Consider the following 12,489-nt stretch of genomic DNA (forward strand, 5'->3'; position numbering starts at 1 on the left):
TTCAGATATACATTCTGAAGAATATACATTCTGAAGATATACCCCTTCCTTCCGACCCACCCCTTTTCTCCTTCCCTCCCCTACTTCATGTTTGATTTTGTTCTGTAGGTTTCTGGCTCTGTTCGTTTTTCTTTCTTTACTTAAATTGGTTAATGTTATTTAACCCATTTTCAGGTTTGGTGATTCTTTTTTCTGCAAGCTCCAATCTTTTGTTGAGCTTCTCTAGTGAATACTTTCATTTCATTTATTATATTTTTCAACTCCAGGATTTAAAAAAAATTTTTGATATTCTCTATTTGATGAACATTGTTTTCATACTTGACAGCTTATTAGACTTTTCTTTAGTTCTTTGAACATATCTAAAATAGCAGGTTTAAAGTATTTGTTTAATGTCTGGGCTTTCTCAAGGTCTGTTGCTTTTTTCTCCTGTATGTGGGCCATGCACTTTTGAGTTTTTTTGGCAAGGCTCATGATTTTCTCTTGAATACTAGACATTTTAAATATTTCAAATAATACAGTGTGGCAGCTCTGGACATCAGATTCTCCCTTCCCTGCAGGGTTTATTGTTGTTGCTCTTTGTTATTTGCTTAGTTGCTTTTCGAACTAATTCTGTGACGTTAATTTTTGCCATATGTTATCACTGAAGTCTCTGCTTGGTTATCTTAGTGGTCACTTGTGAGTAGGCCTTTAGGAACTACCAGACACATCACATAATGATAGCACTTTGAGAGGGAGGCTTTGAAGGCATTCCGTGATAGATCTGTGTTTTTCCAGTTGCCACTAATCTGCTGGTTTTTACTGTGATGGTGTGCTGTTGGTTTTCAAGGCTAGTGTAGAGGTAGAAAGATGAGAATGGGCAAGTTAAAATGCAGGAGCTGCTGTTTTTACCAAGGCTCAGTCCCTTTTCTTGAATAAACATTACATGGAGACCTGCAAGCTTTTATTTAATTTCCAGAATTTTAAGTAAATTGATTTGAACAGTTTGTGTCAGTTTTCTCCTTGCTTTTAATGAAGCAGAATTTTCTCAAGTATTTACTCCACCCATTTCTTTGATATTCTCCTGTGACAAGTGTTTAAGAATGTTTTTCTAGTCAATATATCATTATCTGTCCATGCATATTTTTCTAAAACCTTACTTTTAATGGCTGCCTGGTATTTTAATACATGGAGGTACTGTAATATAATTTTAGTTTCACTTGTCTTTAGAACTCATCAAAAATTTACAATTTTTTACTATTATGAGCAGTGCTTTGTTGAATATTTTATCTTAATCATGTATGATTCTCAAGACTATCCGTTTCTGAAAGTGGAATTTGTTGAATTTAAGAGAATAAAAACTTCAGTGTTTGGTCCACATGGTTAAATTGCTCTTTAGGTAGGTGGTTTAAGTTTATATTCCAAAAGTCATGTAAGGAGAGTGTTTCTTTTTCCACATCGTCACCCAGTACTGGGCACTAATACTCACTTTATTAATTTTATTTTTATTTTGAAATGGAGTCTCACTCTATCACCCAGGGTGGAGTGCAGTGGCACGATCTCAGCTCACTGCAACCTCCACCTCCGGGGTTTAGATGATTCTCCTGCCTCAGCCCCCTGAGTAGCTGAGATTACAGTTGCGTGCCACCATGCCCGGCTAATTTTTGTATTTTTAGTAGAGACAGGGTTTCACCATGTTGGCCAGGCTGGTCTCGAACTCCTGACTGACCTCAGATGATCCACCTGCCTCTTGGCCTCCCAAAGTGCTGGGATTACAGGCATGAGCCACCATGCCTGGCCTCATTTTATTTTTTTAATTTTTGGAGACAGGATCTCGCTCTGTTACCCAGGCTGGAGTGCTGTAGCACTGTCCTGGCTCACTGCAACCTCTGCCTCCCAGGTTCAACCAATTCTTGTGCCTCAGCTTCCTGGGGAGCTGGGACTACCCGGCTAATTTTTTGTACTTTAGTAGAGACAGGATTTCACTATGTTGCTCAGGCTGGTCTTGAACTCCTGAGCTCAGGCAGTCCACCTGCCTCAGCCTCCCAAAGTGCTGGGATTACAGGAGTGAGCCAGCACGCTCAGCCTAATATTCGTTTTATTTTATTTTATTTTATTTTTTAAGAGATGGGATTCTATCTAGAGGTGATGAGAGACAGTGACAGATCATCAGGCATTAGATTCTCATAAGGAATGTGCAACCTAGATCCCTTCAATGAACAGTTCACAATAGGGTTCACTCTCCAATGAGAATTTAATGCCGCCGCTGATCTGACAGGTGCCAAAGCTCAGGCGGTAATACAAGAGGCTGGAGATGTAGATAAAGCTTCACTTGACTTGCCTACCACTTACCTCTTCTTGTGCAGCCCAGTTCCTAATAGGCCACGGACTGCTACCAGTTGGGGTAGCAGTTGCGGACCCCTGTAGTAGGATATTTATAATTACATATGTGGTTACCTAATATTTCCATGATACAGCACTGGTCTAGACTGTAGGCCATTCTCCTTTAAAAAGAACCCTGCTTCCTTAAAATTTTACTGTTTAGCAGCAGTGTTTTCGACCCCTTCTTAAAATTTTCAGCTACCACACCCCTGTTTTGTTCTAATATTAAAGATGACATCTAATACTCAATTTTTCTTTCTGCTCTAAGCTCCATCATCATTCTGGGACATTTTTAGGCCCATGTGTAAGACACATTCAATAAGTTAGCTTCAGTTTTTTGACTATTCTTGAGACATCCTTTTTTTTCTCTCTGTCTCATATGAGAGCCATCCTTTTAATAACCCTATGGGGGAATGAGTGAGAAGAAAAAAATTTAAAAATAAAGAAAAAAAAAAAAAAAAAGACATAATGACCCTGTGGGACTATCATCTACAACTTACATTCCACTTCTAAGATCTTAATTGTATAGCTCATTCTAACCACAACTTACATATATTTATTTATTTTTTTGAGATGGAGTTTTGCTCTTGTTGCCCAGGCTGGAGTGCGATGGCGTGATCTTGGCTGACTGCAATCTCCGCCTCCCAGGTTCAAGGGATTCTCCTGCTTCAGCCTCCCAAGTAGCTGGGATTTCAGGCATGCCCCACCACGACTGGCTAATTTTGTGTTTTTAGTAGAGGTGGGGTTTCTCCATGTTGGTCAGGCTGATCTCGAACTCCTGACCTCAGGTGGTCTGCCCACCTCGGCCTCCCAAAGTGCTGGGATTACAGGCACGAGCCTGCGCGCCCAGCAACTTATTTTTTTACTGTCTTCACTTCCTGCCTTCCATCCTTGATCCTCTCCATTTTCATTCACTGAATTGCTTCAACTGTATTTGTCAGCTCTCTTGATCTCGTACTTTTGTGTACCCTTCCTGCAAAGCAAGTTTCAAATGACTCCTACAGCCAGTTTTATTGTACTCAAGTTATGGATTGCTGCTGGAGGAAAAGATCACATGGCTTCAGGGATACAGTCAAAGATTTGTGGTCTTCAGCCTTTACTAGGTGGACAAAATTGCTTGGATGGCTGCTATGTATTCCTCGTCTCTCTCTCTGTTCTTATGGTTACTGTTTCACATCTTTACCTCTTAAAATCCCCTACTTTCTTTTCTTTTTTTGGAATTTTCAAGTTGTTTTATCTCTGGTACTTAGGGAAAATCCTGTCCATCATTCCATAAATGTTATCTGTGTCCTATTTAACTTTGTCTACTACTTGGTGTTTTCTATTACCATTCGCACAAATAGAACTATCTGCCTTTTTTTTTTTTTTAAGTGCTTAAAACTCTTGACCTTGTATTTTCTGGCTTCTGTCCTATTCTTCTCTTCAAAGATAAGCATTAAAAAATAATTGCTTATATTCACTTCCTGTAGTTTTTTTTCTGCTTATTTATTTCCAGTCTGCCTTCTTCCCCTATCTTTCCATTGATACAGCTTTGACAGTGGTTTCCAGGAACCATAAGTAGATTTTTTTGTATCCTTTGACCACTCCAGAGCATTTCGTGTAGTTAACCACTTCTTGAGGGGGCTGCTGCAGTTGACCTCCTTTGAAATGTTTCTGTGAGCTCTTTGATTCTTTTTTTTTTTTTTTTTTTTTTTTTTGAGGCAGAGTCTCACTCTGTCGCCAGAGCTGGAGTGCAGTGGCCGGATCTCAGCTCACTGCAAGCTCCGCCTCCCGGGTTTACGCCATTCTCCTGCCTCAGCCTCCCGAGGAGCTGGGACTACAGGCGCCCGCCACTTCGCCCGGCTAGTTTTTGTATTTTTAGTAGAGACGGGGTTTCACCGTGTTAGCCAGGATGGTCTCGATCTCCTGACCTCGTGATCCGCCCGTCTCGGCCTCCCAAAGTGCTGGGATTACAGGCTTGAGCCACCGCGCCCAGCCCTCTTTGATTCTTTTCTCTCAGCTTTTCCTAGGTTTGTTTAGGTGATTATGATGGGTTGTTGGTGTTGCTTCTTGGCCTGCTTCCTACTCTGTATGCTGTATTTGGATTCATATCCATGGCCTTGATACCATTTAAATGTTGATTACTTAAGATATTAATTATCTGTCTAACCTTGATGTTTCTAGCATTTCTAACCTTTATATATACAACTGCCTACTAGACTTTGTCTTCCCAAAGTCCAGTTAGTGCCTTAACTCAGATGATTTCTACTTTTAACAGTTGGTACTCACCATTCATCTTAATTGCTCAAGCCTAAATTAAGAAATCCTAATTTTATCACACTTCTACAAGTTAGCTACAGAGATCTGTCATTTCATCTCTTTAATATCTAACCTAGCATTGTCCAATAGCAATTTGATGCAAGCCACTTATGTAATTAAGCTTTCATAATAGCCACATTTAAAAAGTAAAAATAAACAGGTGAAACTAACTTTAGTTTTATAGTTTATATAATTGGTATACCTAAAATTTTATTTCAACATGCAATCAGTATGAAATTATTAGTAAGATGTTTTTGATTCTTATTCTCATACTGTCTTTAAAATATGATATTTTATACTTATAGCATGTCTTAATTCAGACTAGCTACATTTCAAGTACTCAGTAGCCACATGTAGCTAGTGGCTACCTTAATGGCTAATAGAGTTCTAACCTATATTTCTCTTTATCCTTGCTGCCTCTTTCTTGGTTCAAGTCTTTATTTTTCCCCTGGGCAGCTGGAGCAGCTCTTGGGATTACTACCATTTTCTCCAGTTCATCATGAATATTCTTGTCAGTAGTAATTTTCTAAAGTATGAATGTGACTCTGCATGTGAATTGATGTGATTGTGCATTCCTCTTTGTATCTTTAATGCTCTTTCTAAGCTTTCAAGATGAAGTCTAAGTTCCTAAGTATGACCAACAAAGTCCTTCCTCATCTGGCTTTTGCTTAACTTTCCTAAGCTGTAGCTCCTTGATCCTAAAAATGAGTTGTATTGAACTATTTGTAGTTGCTGTAAGGAACCATACTCTCTTCTTGCTTTTGGGCCTTTGCAGTTAATAACTCAACTGACTGAGACCCATGTTCTGCAGCTCCCACCCTCATCTCTCATCAAATTAAGGTCTACTGGTCAGTCCTTCAGTATCTAAAGGATCTGATCCCAGGATAGGATGAAACACCCTTCCTTGTTTGCTCTCATGTATCCTTCTGTGCTTTCCTATATGAGAGCATTTATCACTGAATTATTTTAATTGTCCTCTAGCTTACCTCACCTCCCTATTAGATTCTTAGCTTCTTGAGCAGGGAGCTTGTTTTTATTAGCTTTTATATTCCTAATTACTAGAACACACATACATGTCTGACTTATTGTAAGTATGTTGAATGAATGAGTGAAGGAATAAGGTCAGTAAGTCTAGGAAGTTAAGATCAGAGCAAAGAAAAATTGATTTAAATTTTAAGTTATCTCATTCTTGTATGTATTCATAGAGTTAAATATTAGAATCTTTTTAACAGATTAACTGAGAATCCAGAATAGGATTAAGAAAATAAAAGTTGGTTGTGTCAGTACCCATTTGTTCATATCAGTAAAAAGAAGAGAGCTGGAGGCATGCTAAATAAGTAATGAACCTTTAAAATAGTTGAGGGATGAGGAACACAAAAACTGATATTTAGGATATGCCTATGTAATCTTGTAATATTTTAGTTTTTATTTTATATTAAATCTAAAATCTAGGCATTTTTAGAGCAGTTATACTTAAAATATTTAAAACATTTAAATGGCACATGAAGTTCTTTAACTTTTCCCTTAGGCTGTATGAGAGATGGCAGGAATTTGACTAAGCAAGTACCAGACACTTACATCTGTGTATAATAGAAGGCTTTTGTTAGGAATACTAAGGAGTTGAGAAGTCAACTTCTGCATTAATATCTTTTCCTTTTGTAGTCTATAGTTGTTTTTCATATTTAGAATTACGTACACTTTAGGAGAAACATACTTCATAAAACAATATGCTATATATATGTATATTTGTATATATATTTTATATATAAATATATATATTTGTGTATATATATTTTATGTATTTTAAAATCCAAAGGGAGGCGGATTGAACTTGAAGTTATTTAGAAAAGATAAATGGTAATTTTTGAAATGTAAAGTTCCTAATGTAAACCTTGGATTTTTGTAGCCTGGTGTTTAAACTGCACATACTAAGAGGAGAAATAGAATTTGGGTATATTAAGGTAATTTGAGGTGTGCATTATAATGCCTAATCATTTTAGTTTTTTGTTAAACATCTCATTTTGTAATGATAGTGGGAAGTTGAAGGTTTATAGTTCCTTCTAGGATTGTGTTCTTTTCAAATTCTGATTTTTATTAGGCTTCCATTCTGTTACAACTCCCCTTGATCAATTTTTTGTTGTTACTAAAAAGCATATTTAATAGTTTTCAAAATAAGTTGCTGCTTTTTTCTATTGGAAAATTTTTATCTATTGGAAAATTTGTTGAAAATTAGTATTCAGAGCTTTAAAAATGGTAATGGGATTTTAGATAGCAAGATTTGGGTAACTTTGGAACAGGAACAAATGGCGAGAGAACATAAAGAATTCTAAGAGTTTCAATAATCTATCTATTAGAACTTGTTTGAAACATAGTGTTATTTGAATACATTTGTGCTGAACTTATTTAACCTTAGAAGGAAGGTTAGAACTGAGTTACTGGATATTGTATTTAAGTTGATTTTTTTCATCAAGCAGTGGAGTTACTGTAGTTTGATTTTTCTTAACTATGCTTTTAACATACAGATTTAACATCTAAAAGATTTTGTAAAGCATATCTAGCAGATACGCTTTTAGAAAAGATTATTTGATAAATGTTGCTTCTTACCTGACTAATGTTTGAAATCAAGGAATACTTTAAAGACCCAGGGGTATTTTTGTAGAAGCTTGGGTGAATATACTTTTATTTATACATACTTATAAATGCCACAATTGTATCACTCACTTCTATAATTAATATTTCCTTATCCAGATATTTCACACTGGCACTGTGAACATTTGTGCAGGAAAAGAATCAGTGGGTGGTTAAGTCTTTTGAATTACAGACTATGGTTGATTTTAGAATTTAGGGTATGGAAAAATTCTTATGAGATAGGAATAGTTGATATCTTTTAATCGACCAGTATGTATGTATGTATGTATTTATTTATTTTGAGACAGAGTCTTGCTCTGTCGTCCAAGTTGGAGTGCAGTGGTGCTATCTTGGCTCACTGCAACCTTTGCCTCCCAGGTTCAAGCGATTCTCCTGCCTCAGCCTCCAGAGTAGCTGAGACAACAGGTGTGCGCCACCATGCCTGGCTAATTTTTGTATTTTTAGTAGAGACAGGGTTTCACCATGTTGGCCAGGCAGGTCTCGAACTCCTGACTTCAAGAGACCTGCCCGCCTCAGCCTCCCAAAATGCTGGGATTACAGGCCGGAGCCACCATGCCTGGCCAAATTACTAGTATATTTTCTGAATAGTGTTTGTGCTAGGTAGCCTCAGAGCCGTATTTTTGTATCTGGTAGGGTACTTTTATACGAATTTTGGGATGATATGTTTTTATCAGAGCCAAACCAATGTTATCTTTGTACAGCATTTCTTCCTCAGAAGATGTTTTCCTGAAAGAGTAGTCATTCAGATTTTTAAAATATGTACTATGTGTCATCACCTTGCTAAGAACATAGAGATGAATATGACATGGTTCTCTCCCTCTGGGAAATCAGTCATATGGGGGAACTGACAAAATGTTTAAAATAATTTTATTTAAAAAGTTAAAGTTATTTATTATGATAGTTACATGCAAATAATTGTCTACTGTAAATCATCGTAGTTACTCTTCTTTGTCACCATGTTACGGAGACTGCTTTTATTTTTTAAGTTACCAGTGACCTTATTTCCAAATTTTATCAGTATGTTTGTTTCTATTCTGGTATCTTTCTCTGTAGCATTCAGCATAGTTGAATGAATCCTCCATCCCTGAGATGATCTTGGTTTTCTTCCTGTCTCCACTGGCTGATCTTTCTCTGCCTGACCTCTCAATGTTAGAGTGCTCAGGGCTTTGTCTCGACCCCCCCCCCCCTTTTTTTTTTTTTTTTTTTTTTTTTTTTTTTTTTAAAGACTGGAGTTTCTCTCTTGTTGCCCAGGCTGGAGTGCAGTGGCACGATCTTGGCTCACTGCAACCTCTGCCTGCCAGGTTCAAGCGATTCTTGTGCCTCAGCCTCCTGAGTAGCTGGGACTACAGGCATGCACCACCAAGTCCAGCCCATTTTTGTATTTTTAGTAGAGATGGGGTTTCACCATGTTGGCCAAGATGTTCTCTATCTCCTGACCTTGTGATCTACCCGCCTCGGTCTCCCAAAGTGCTGGGATTACAGGCATAAGCCACCGCGCCCGGCCGACCCCCTTCTTTTTATCTTCTTTCGTCTGTCTTTGGGAATCCAATCCTTTTTCAATAGTATCTGTATGGCGATGATTCCTAAATCTATATTTTCAGCACCAACCAACCATGAAATTTCTCACTCTGTTGCCCAGGCTGGAGTGTAGTGCCATGATCACAGCTCACTGACGCCTTAACCTCCTGGGCTAAAGCAGTCCTCTCGCCTTGGCCTCCCAAAGTTTGGAATTACAAGCATGAACCACTCTGGATGGCCAAGAACTATCTTTAAAACAGTAATCAGGTCACTTGCCTGTGAAAAACCCTCTAGTGGCTTCCTATCATGCCTAAAATAACATCCATATACTTCCTATTTTGGCTGAGTCCCAAATGATCTGGCCCCTACTTCCCTCCCTGACCTCATTTCCTGTCACTCATCCCCTTGTCCACTACTTCACTTCATTATAGTTAACGGAACTTCTTTTTTTTTGTAGACAAAGTCTCGCTCTGTCACCCAGGCTGGAGTGCAGTGGTACAATCTCGGCTCACTGCAGCTTCCACCCCCCAGGTTCAGGCCGATTTCCTGCCTCAGCCTCCCGAATAGCTGGGACTACAGGCATACGCTGCCATGCCCTGCTAATTTTTTGTAGTTTTTAGTAGAGGCGGAGTTTCACTTTGTTGCCCAGGCTGATCTCAAACTCCTGAGCTCAGGCAATCCGCCTACCTCGGCTTTCTTTTTACTGTTGGAAATACCAAGTTCATCCCCACTTTAGGGCCCACTCCTTTGTCTGGAATGGTTTCCCGCTTTTCACAATTTTAAAATAGTACTGTGTGCCAAAGACTGTTCTTGTTGCTGAGGATAAAGCATTGAATAAGAGACAAGGGCAGACCCTGAGGCATTTTTGTTATACCTCTTATCTGGTGGGTTCCTTGAAGGTGCAGTCTAAAATTCTGTATTCTTTGAAACTACTTCAACTTGCTCTCAGTAGCTTCCTTTTTTGATGTACAATTTATGTAATTCATTCAATCTCTGCCTTGATGGAGCTTACATTGCGGGCAGGATGGAGGTCACAGTAAACAAGATGGGTAAAATGTGTGTTGGATGGTGGCAAGAGCTAAGGAGAAGCATACAGCAAGCAGCAATGTGCTGAGGAGTGGGGTCGTAATTTTAAATAAGGTGATTAGGGCAGGCCTTTTTGAAGGTGACATTTGAGTAATAAAAATAATCTGTGACTGGGGCTCGGTGACTTACGCCTGTCATCCCAGCACTTTGGGAGGCCAAGGCAGGTGGATCATGAGGTCAGGAGTTCAAGACCAGCCTGGCCAAGATGGTGAAACTCCATCTCTACTAAAAATACAAAAATAGAAAAATTAGCCAGGTGTGGTGGCACATGCCTGTAATCCCAGCTAGTTGGGAGGCTGAGGCAGGGAATTGCTTGAACCTGGAAGGCAGAGGTTGCAGTGAGCCGAGATCACGCCACTGCCTGCCAGCCTGGGTGACAGAGTGAATTCTGTCTCAAAAAAAAAGAACAAAACTGTTCCAAATAAAAAAAGCAACAAGTGCAAAAGCCATGAAATGAAAGTATGCAGTGTATGTTTGGGGAGTAGTTAGGGATTCAGTGCTGGGGAAAGCGACGTGAGCAAGGGGAGGAAGAGTAGCAGAAGATGAGACCAGAAGTAAGAGTAGAGCCAGATCTTGCTGGACTTTGTTGGCTAGCGGCTTTCAGCATTCATGCACGTTGGAACTACATGAGGAGCTTTAAAAAATACTGATGGATGCGTCTCACTTGCAGAGATTAATTTAATTGATCTGGAGGTGCAGCTGGGACATTCGGATTTTATAAAAGCTCCCCCAAGTGATTCTAAGATACTGCTAAGGTGGGAAAACACTGTAGACCATTATTGGGACTTCGGCTTTTACTTTTGAGGAGGTTCAGAAGTCATTGGATGGTTTTGTCATGGAATAATTTTGTAATTAACTTTAAAACTGGGGTTTTGTTTATGCTTTTAATTACCTTAACTATAAAACTGACTCCAATTGTTTGAAGTGGTTTGTGATATAACTCATAGATTTGTCTCAGTATAAAAAGATACACTTCTCACAGTTTGGCCAAGGATTATCTATTTTATCTTCTATACTATTAGTTGCCTTTCAGTTTTCACAGTTCACATTTGTCTCCTCTTTCCATCTGTTTCTGCTTATCATCTTTAGCGTTCTTCCTTTTCCTGTATCTGTCTACATTTCTTTAAATTCTGGACTTCAGTTTAATTAATAGAACTTGAAATACAGCATTGTTTAAAAATATTTTAACCAAAACATTTGCATTTGTCTTATCTGAGCTGTCTTAATCCAGTGACTGACAAAGCGAAGTTGCATGAAATTAACCTTTTTTTTTCTTCTTGTAATTTAAAACTTGGTTGCTGTATACCTTCCTGGAACTTTATACTTTTATATCTTTTCTACCATTTCTGTAAAACCTCAACTGCAGGGTGCAATAATAAGCCTTATTTTCTATATTTCAGCAGGACAGCTGCTGAAAATGGGTTTAAACTCACTCGCATTGTATTCCACACAAAAAATACTACTTTTTGACGTGTTTAGAAAAAAGTCTGCCTTTAATTTCTTTTTAATTTACCTCTAATTTGTTGAGTTACATGTAAGTAACTTTTTTTTTCCCCCCTGTCTTTTGCTGTGTTTCAATGGATTTGCCTCTCCTGTTTGGACTGAATATGTCATTACAATTCTTGGAATTCTTTGTTTACTGTTCCTCTGTGGATTTCTTCTGTTGGAATCTGGAACACTGGAATGATGGAAATGTGTTCTTTACAAAGTAGCTGTGAGTATACTACATAATTTATACAGAGATTTTTTTCAGTCTCAGTTAAATTTAACTTACAGTTGGATGAAATATGAGCCAAGGAAACCTTAGGTTTAATATGTATTTCTAACTCCACTCATAGCAGACTTTCAAATATTTGACTTAAAAATATTAGATTCTGATTAGTCTCCTAATTATTATGTTTACAGTTAGCTCTTCATTTTAATGGGCTTAGTTTTTAAAATTTGGCTTAAGAATTAGTTTTATGAAATGAAAGCCAAAGATGATGGATGGAATATTTATCTACATGACTAGTAAACATTGTAGACTTCTGTTCTTTGTTAAATCCAAATGTATTGCATTGATGTTTTGATCTCATGAGTGCTTTTTAAATGAGAATTAAACGTGGCAGAAACTTTTAAGAGAATGTGTGCCTCTTTTGGCTATTGTTTTTTATGTTGAGATAAGACTACCTCCAAAGTAAAATTAACCAATAAGACTCTGCTTATTCGGATAGTCTTAACTATGGACAATATTTCTCACATATGGGTAAGTTAGAAGTCAGACTTATTTACTACACCAATTTGGAAGTAGATTTCTTTGAATTACTCTTGAAACTATTGTTGAGGTCATCTAGGAATAAAAAACCAATAGAAAATGAAGTTATAATTTACTTTAAAACTTGGATAAACCTGAAGATAAAGGCAGCAGGATCATGTGAAACCTTGAAGTGACAAAATTGGACCTGGCATAACAGCTTGAATGATACTGTAGCTGGTTGACACTGATCATAAGAGCCTTCAAGAATTTATTTTTAAAAATTGCTTTAAATTCAACACTTTGATTTCATTTCATGAATAAGAAGACAAATTTCAAGAATCTCA

The 12,489-nt window shown here is 37.9% G+C and overlaps 1 protein-coding gene across 4 annotated transcripts in view; it reads left to right on the forward strand.

Annotated features, from left to right (window-relative positions):
- The window catches only part of SEPTIN7 (septin 7), a 104,848-nt gene that overhangs the window by 18,874 nt on the left and 73,485 nt on the right, over positions 1-12,489 (forward strand). For 2 of the 4 annotated variants that reach the window (XM_010361128.2, XM_010361130.2), the window contains exon 2: positions 11,619-11,623. The exons of the other annotated variants lie outside the window; for them this stretch is intronic. In XM_010361128.2, coding sequence (XP_010359430.1) covers positions 11,619-11,623 — 5 coding nt within the window. The remainder of the gene's footprint in view (positions 1-11,618; positions 11,624-12,489) is intronic. 4 annotated transcript variants of the gene reach the window in all.

Source organism: Rhinopithecus roxellana, chromosome 6 (assembly GCF_007565055.1).
Source record: "Rhinopithecus roxellana isolate Shanxi Qingling chromosome 6, ASM756505v1, whole genome shotgun sequence".
In the NCBI taxonomy this organism is placed as follows: domain Eukaryota; kingdom Metazoa; phylum Chordata; class Mammalia; order Primates; family Cercopithecidae; genus Rhinopithecus; species Rhinopithecus roxellana.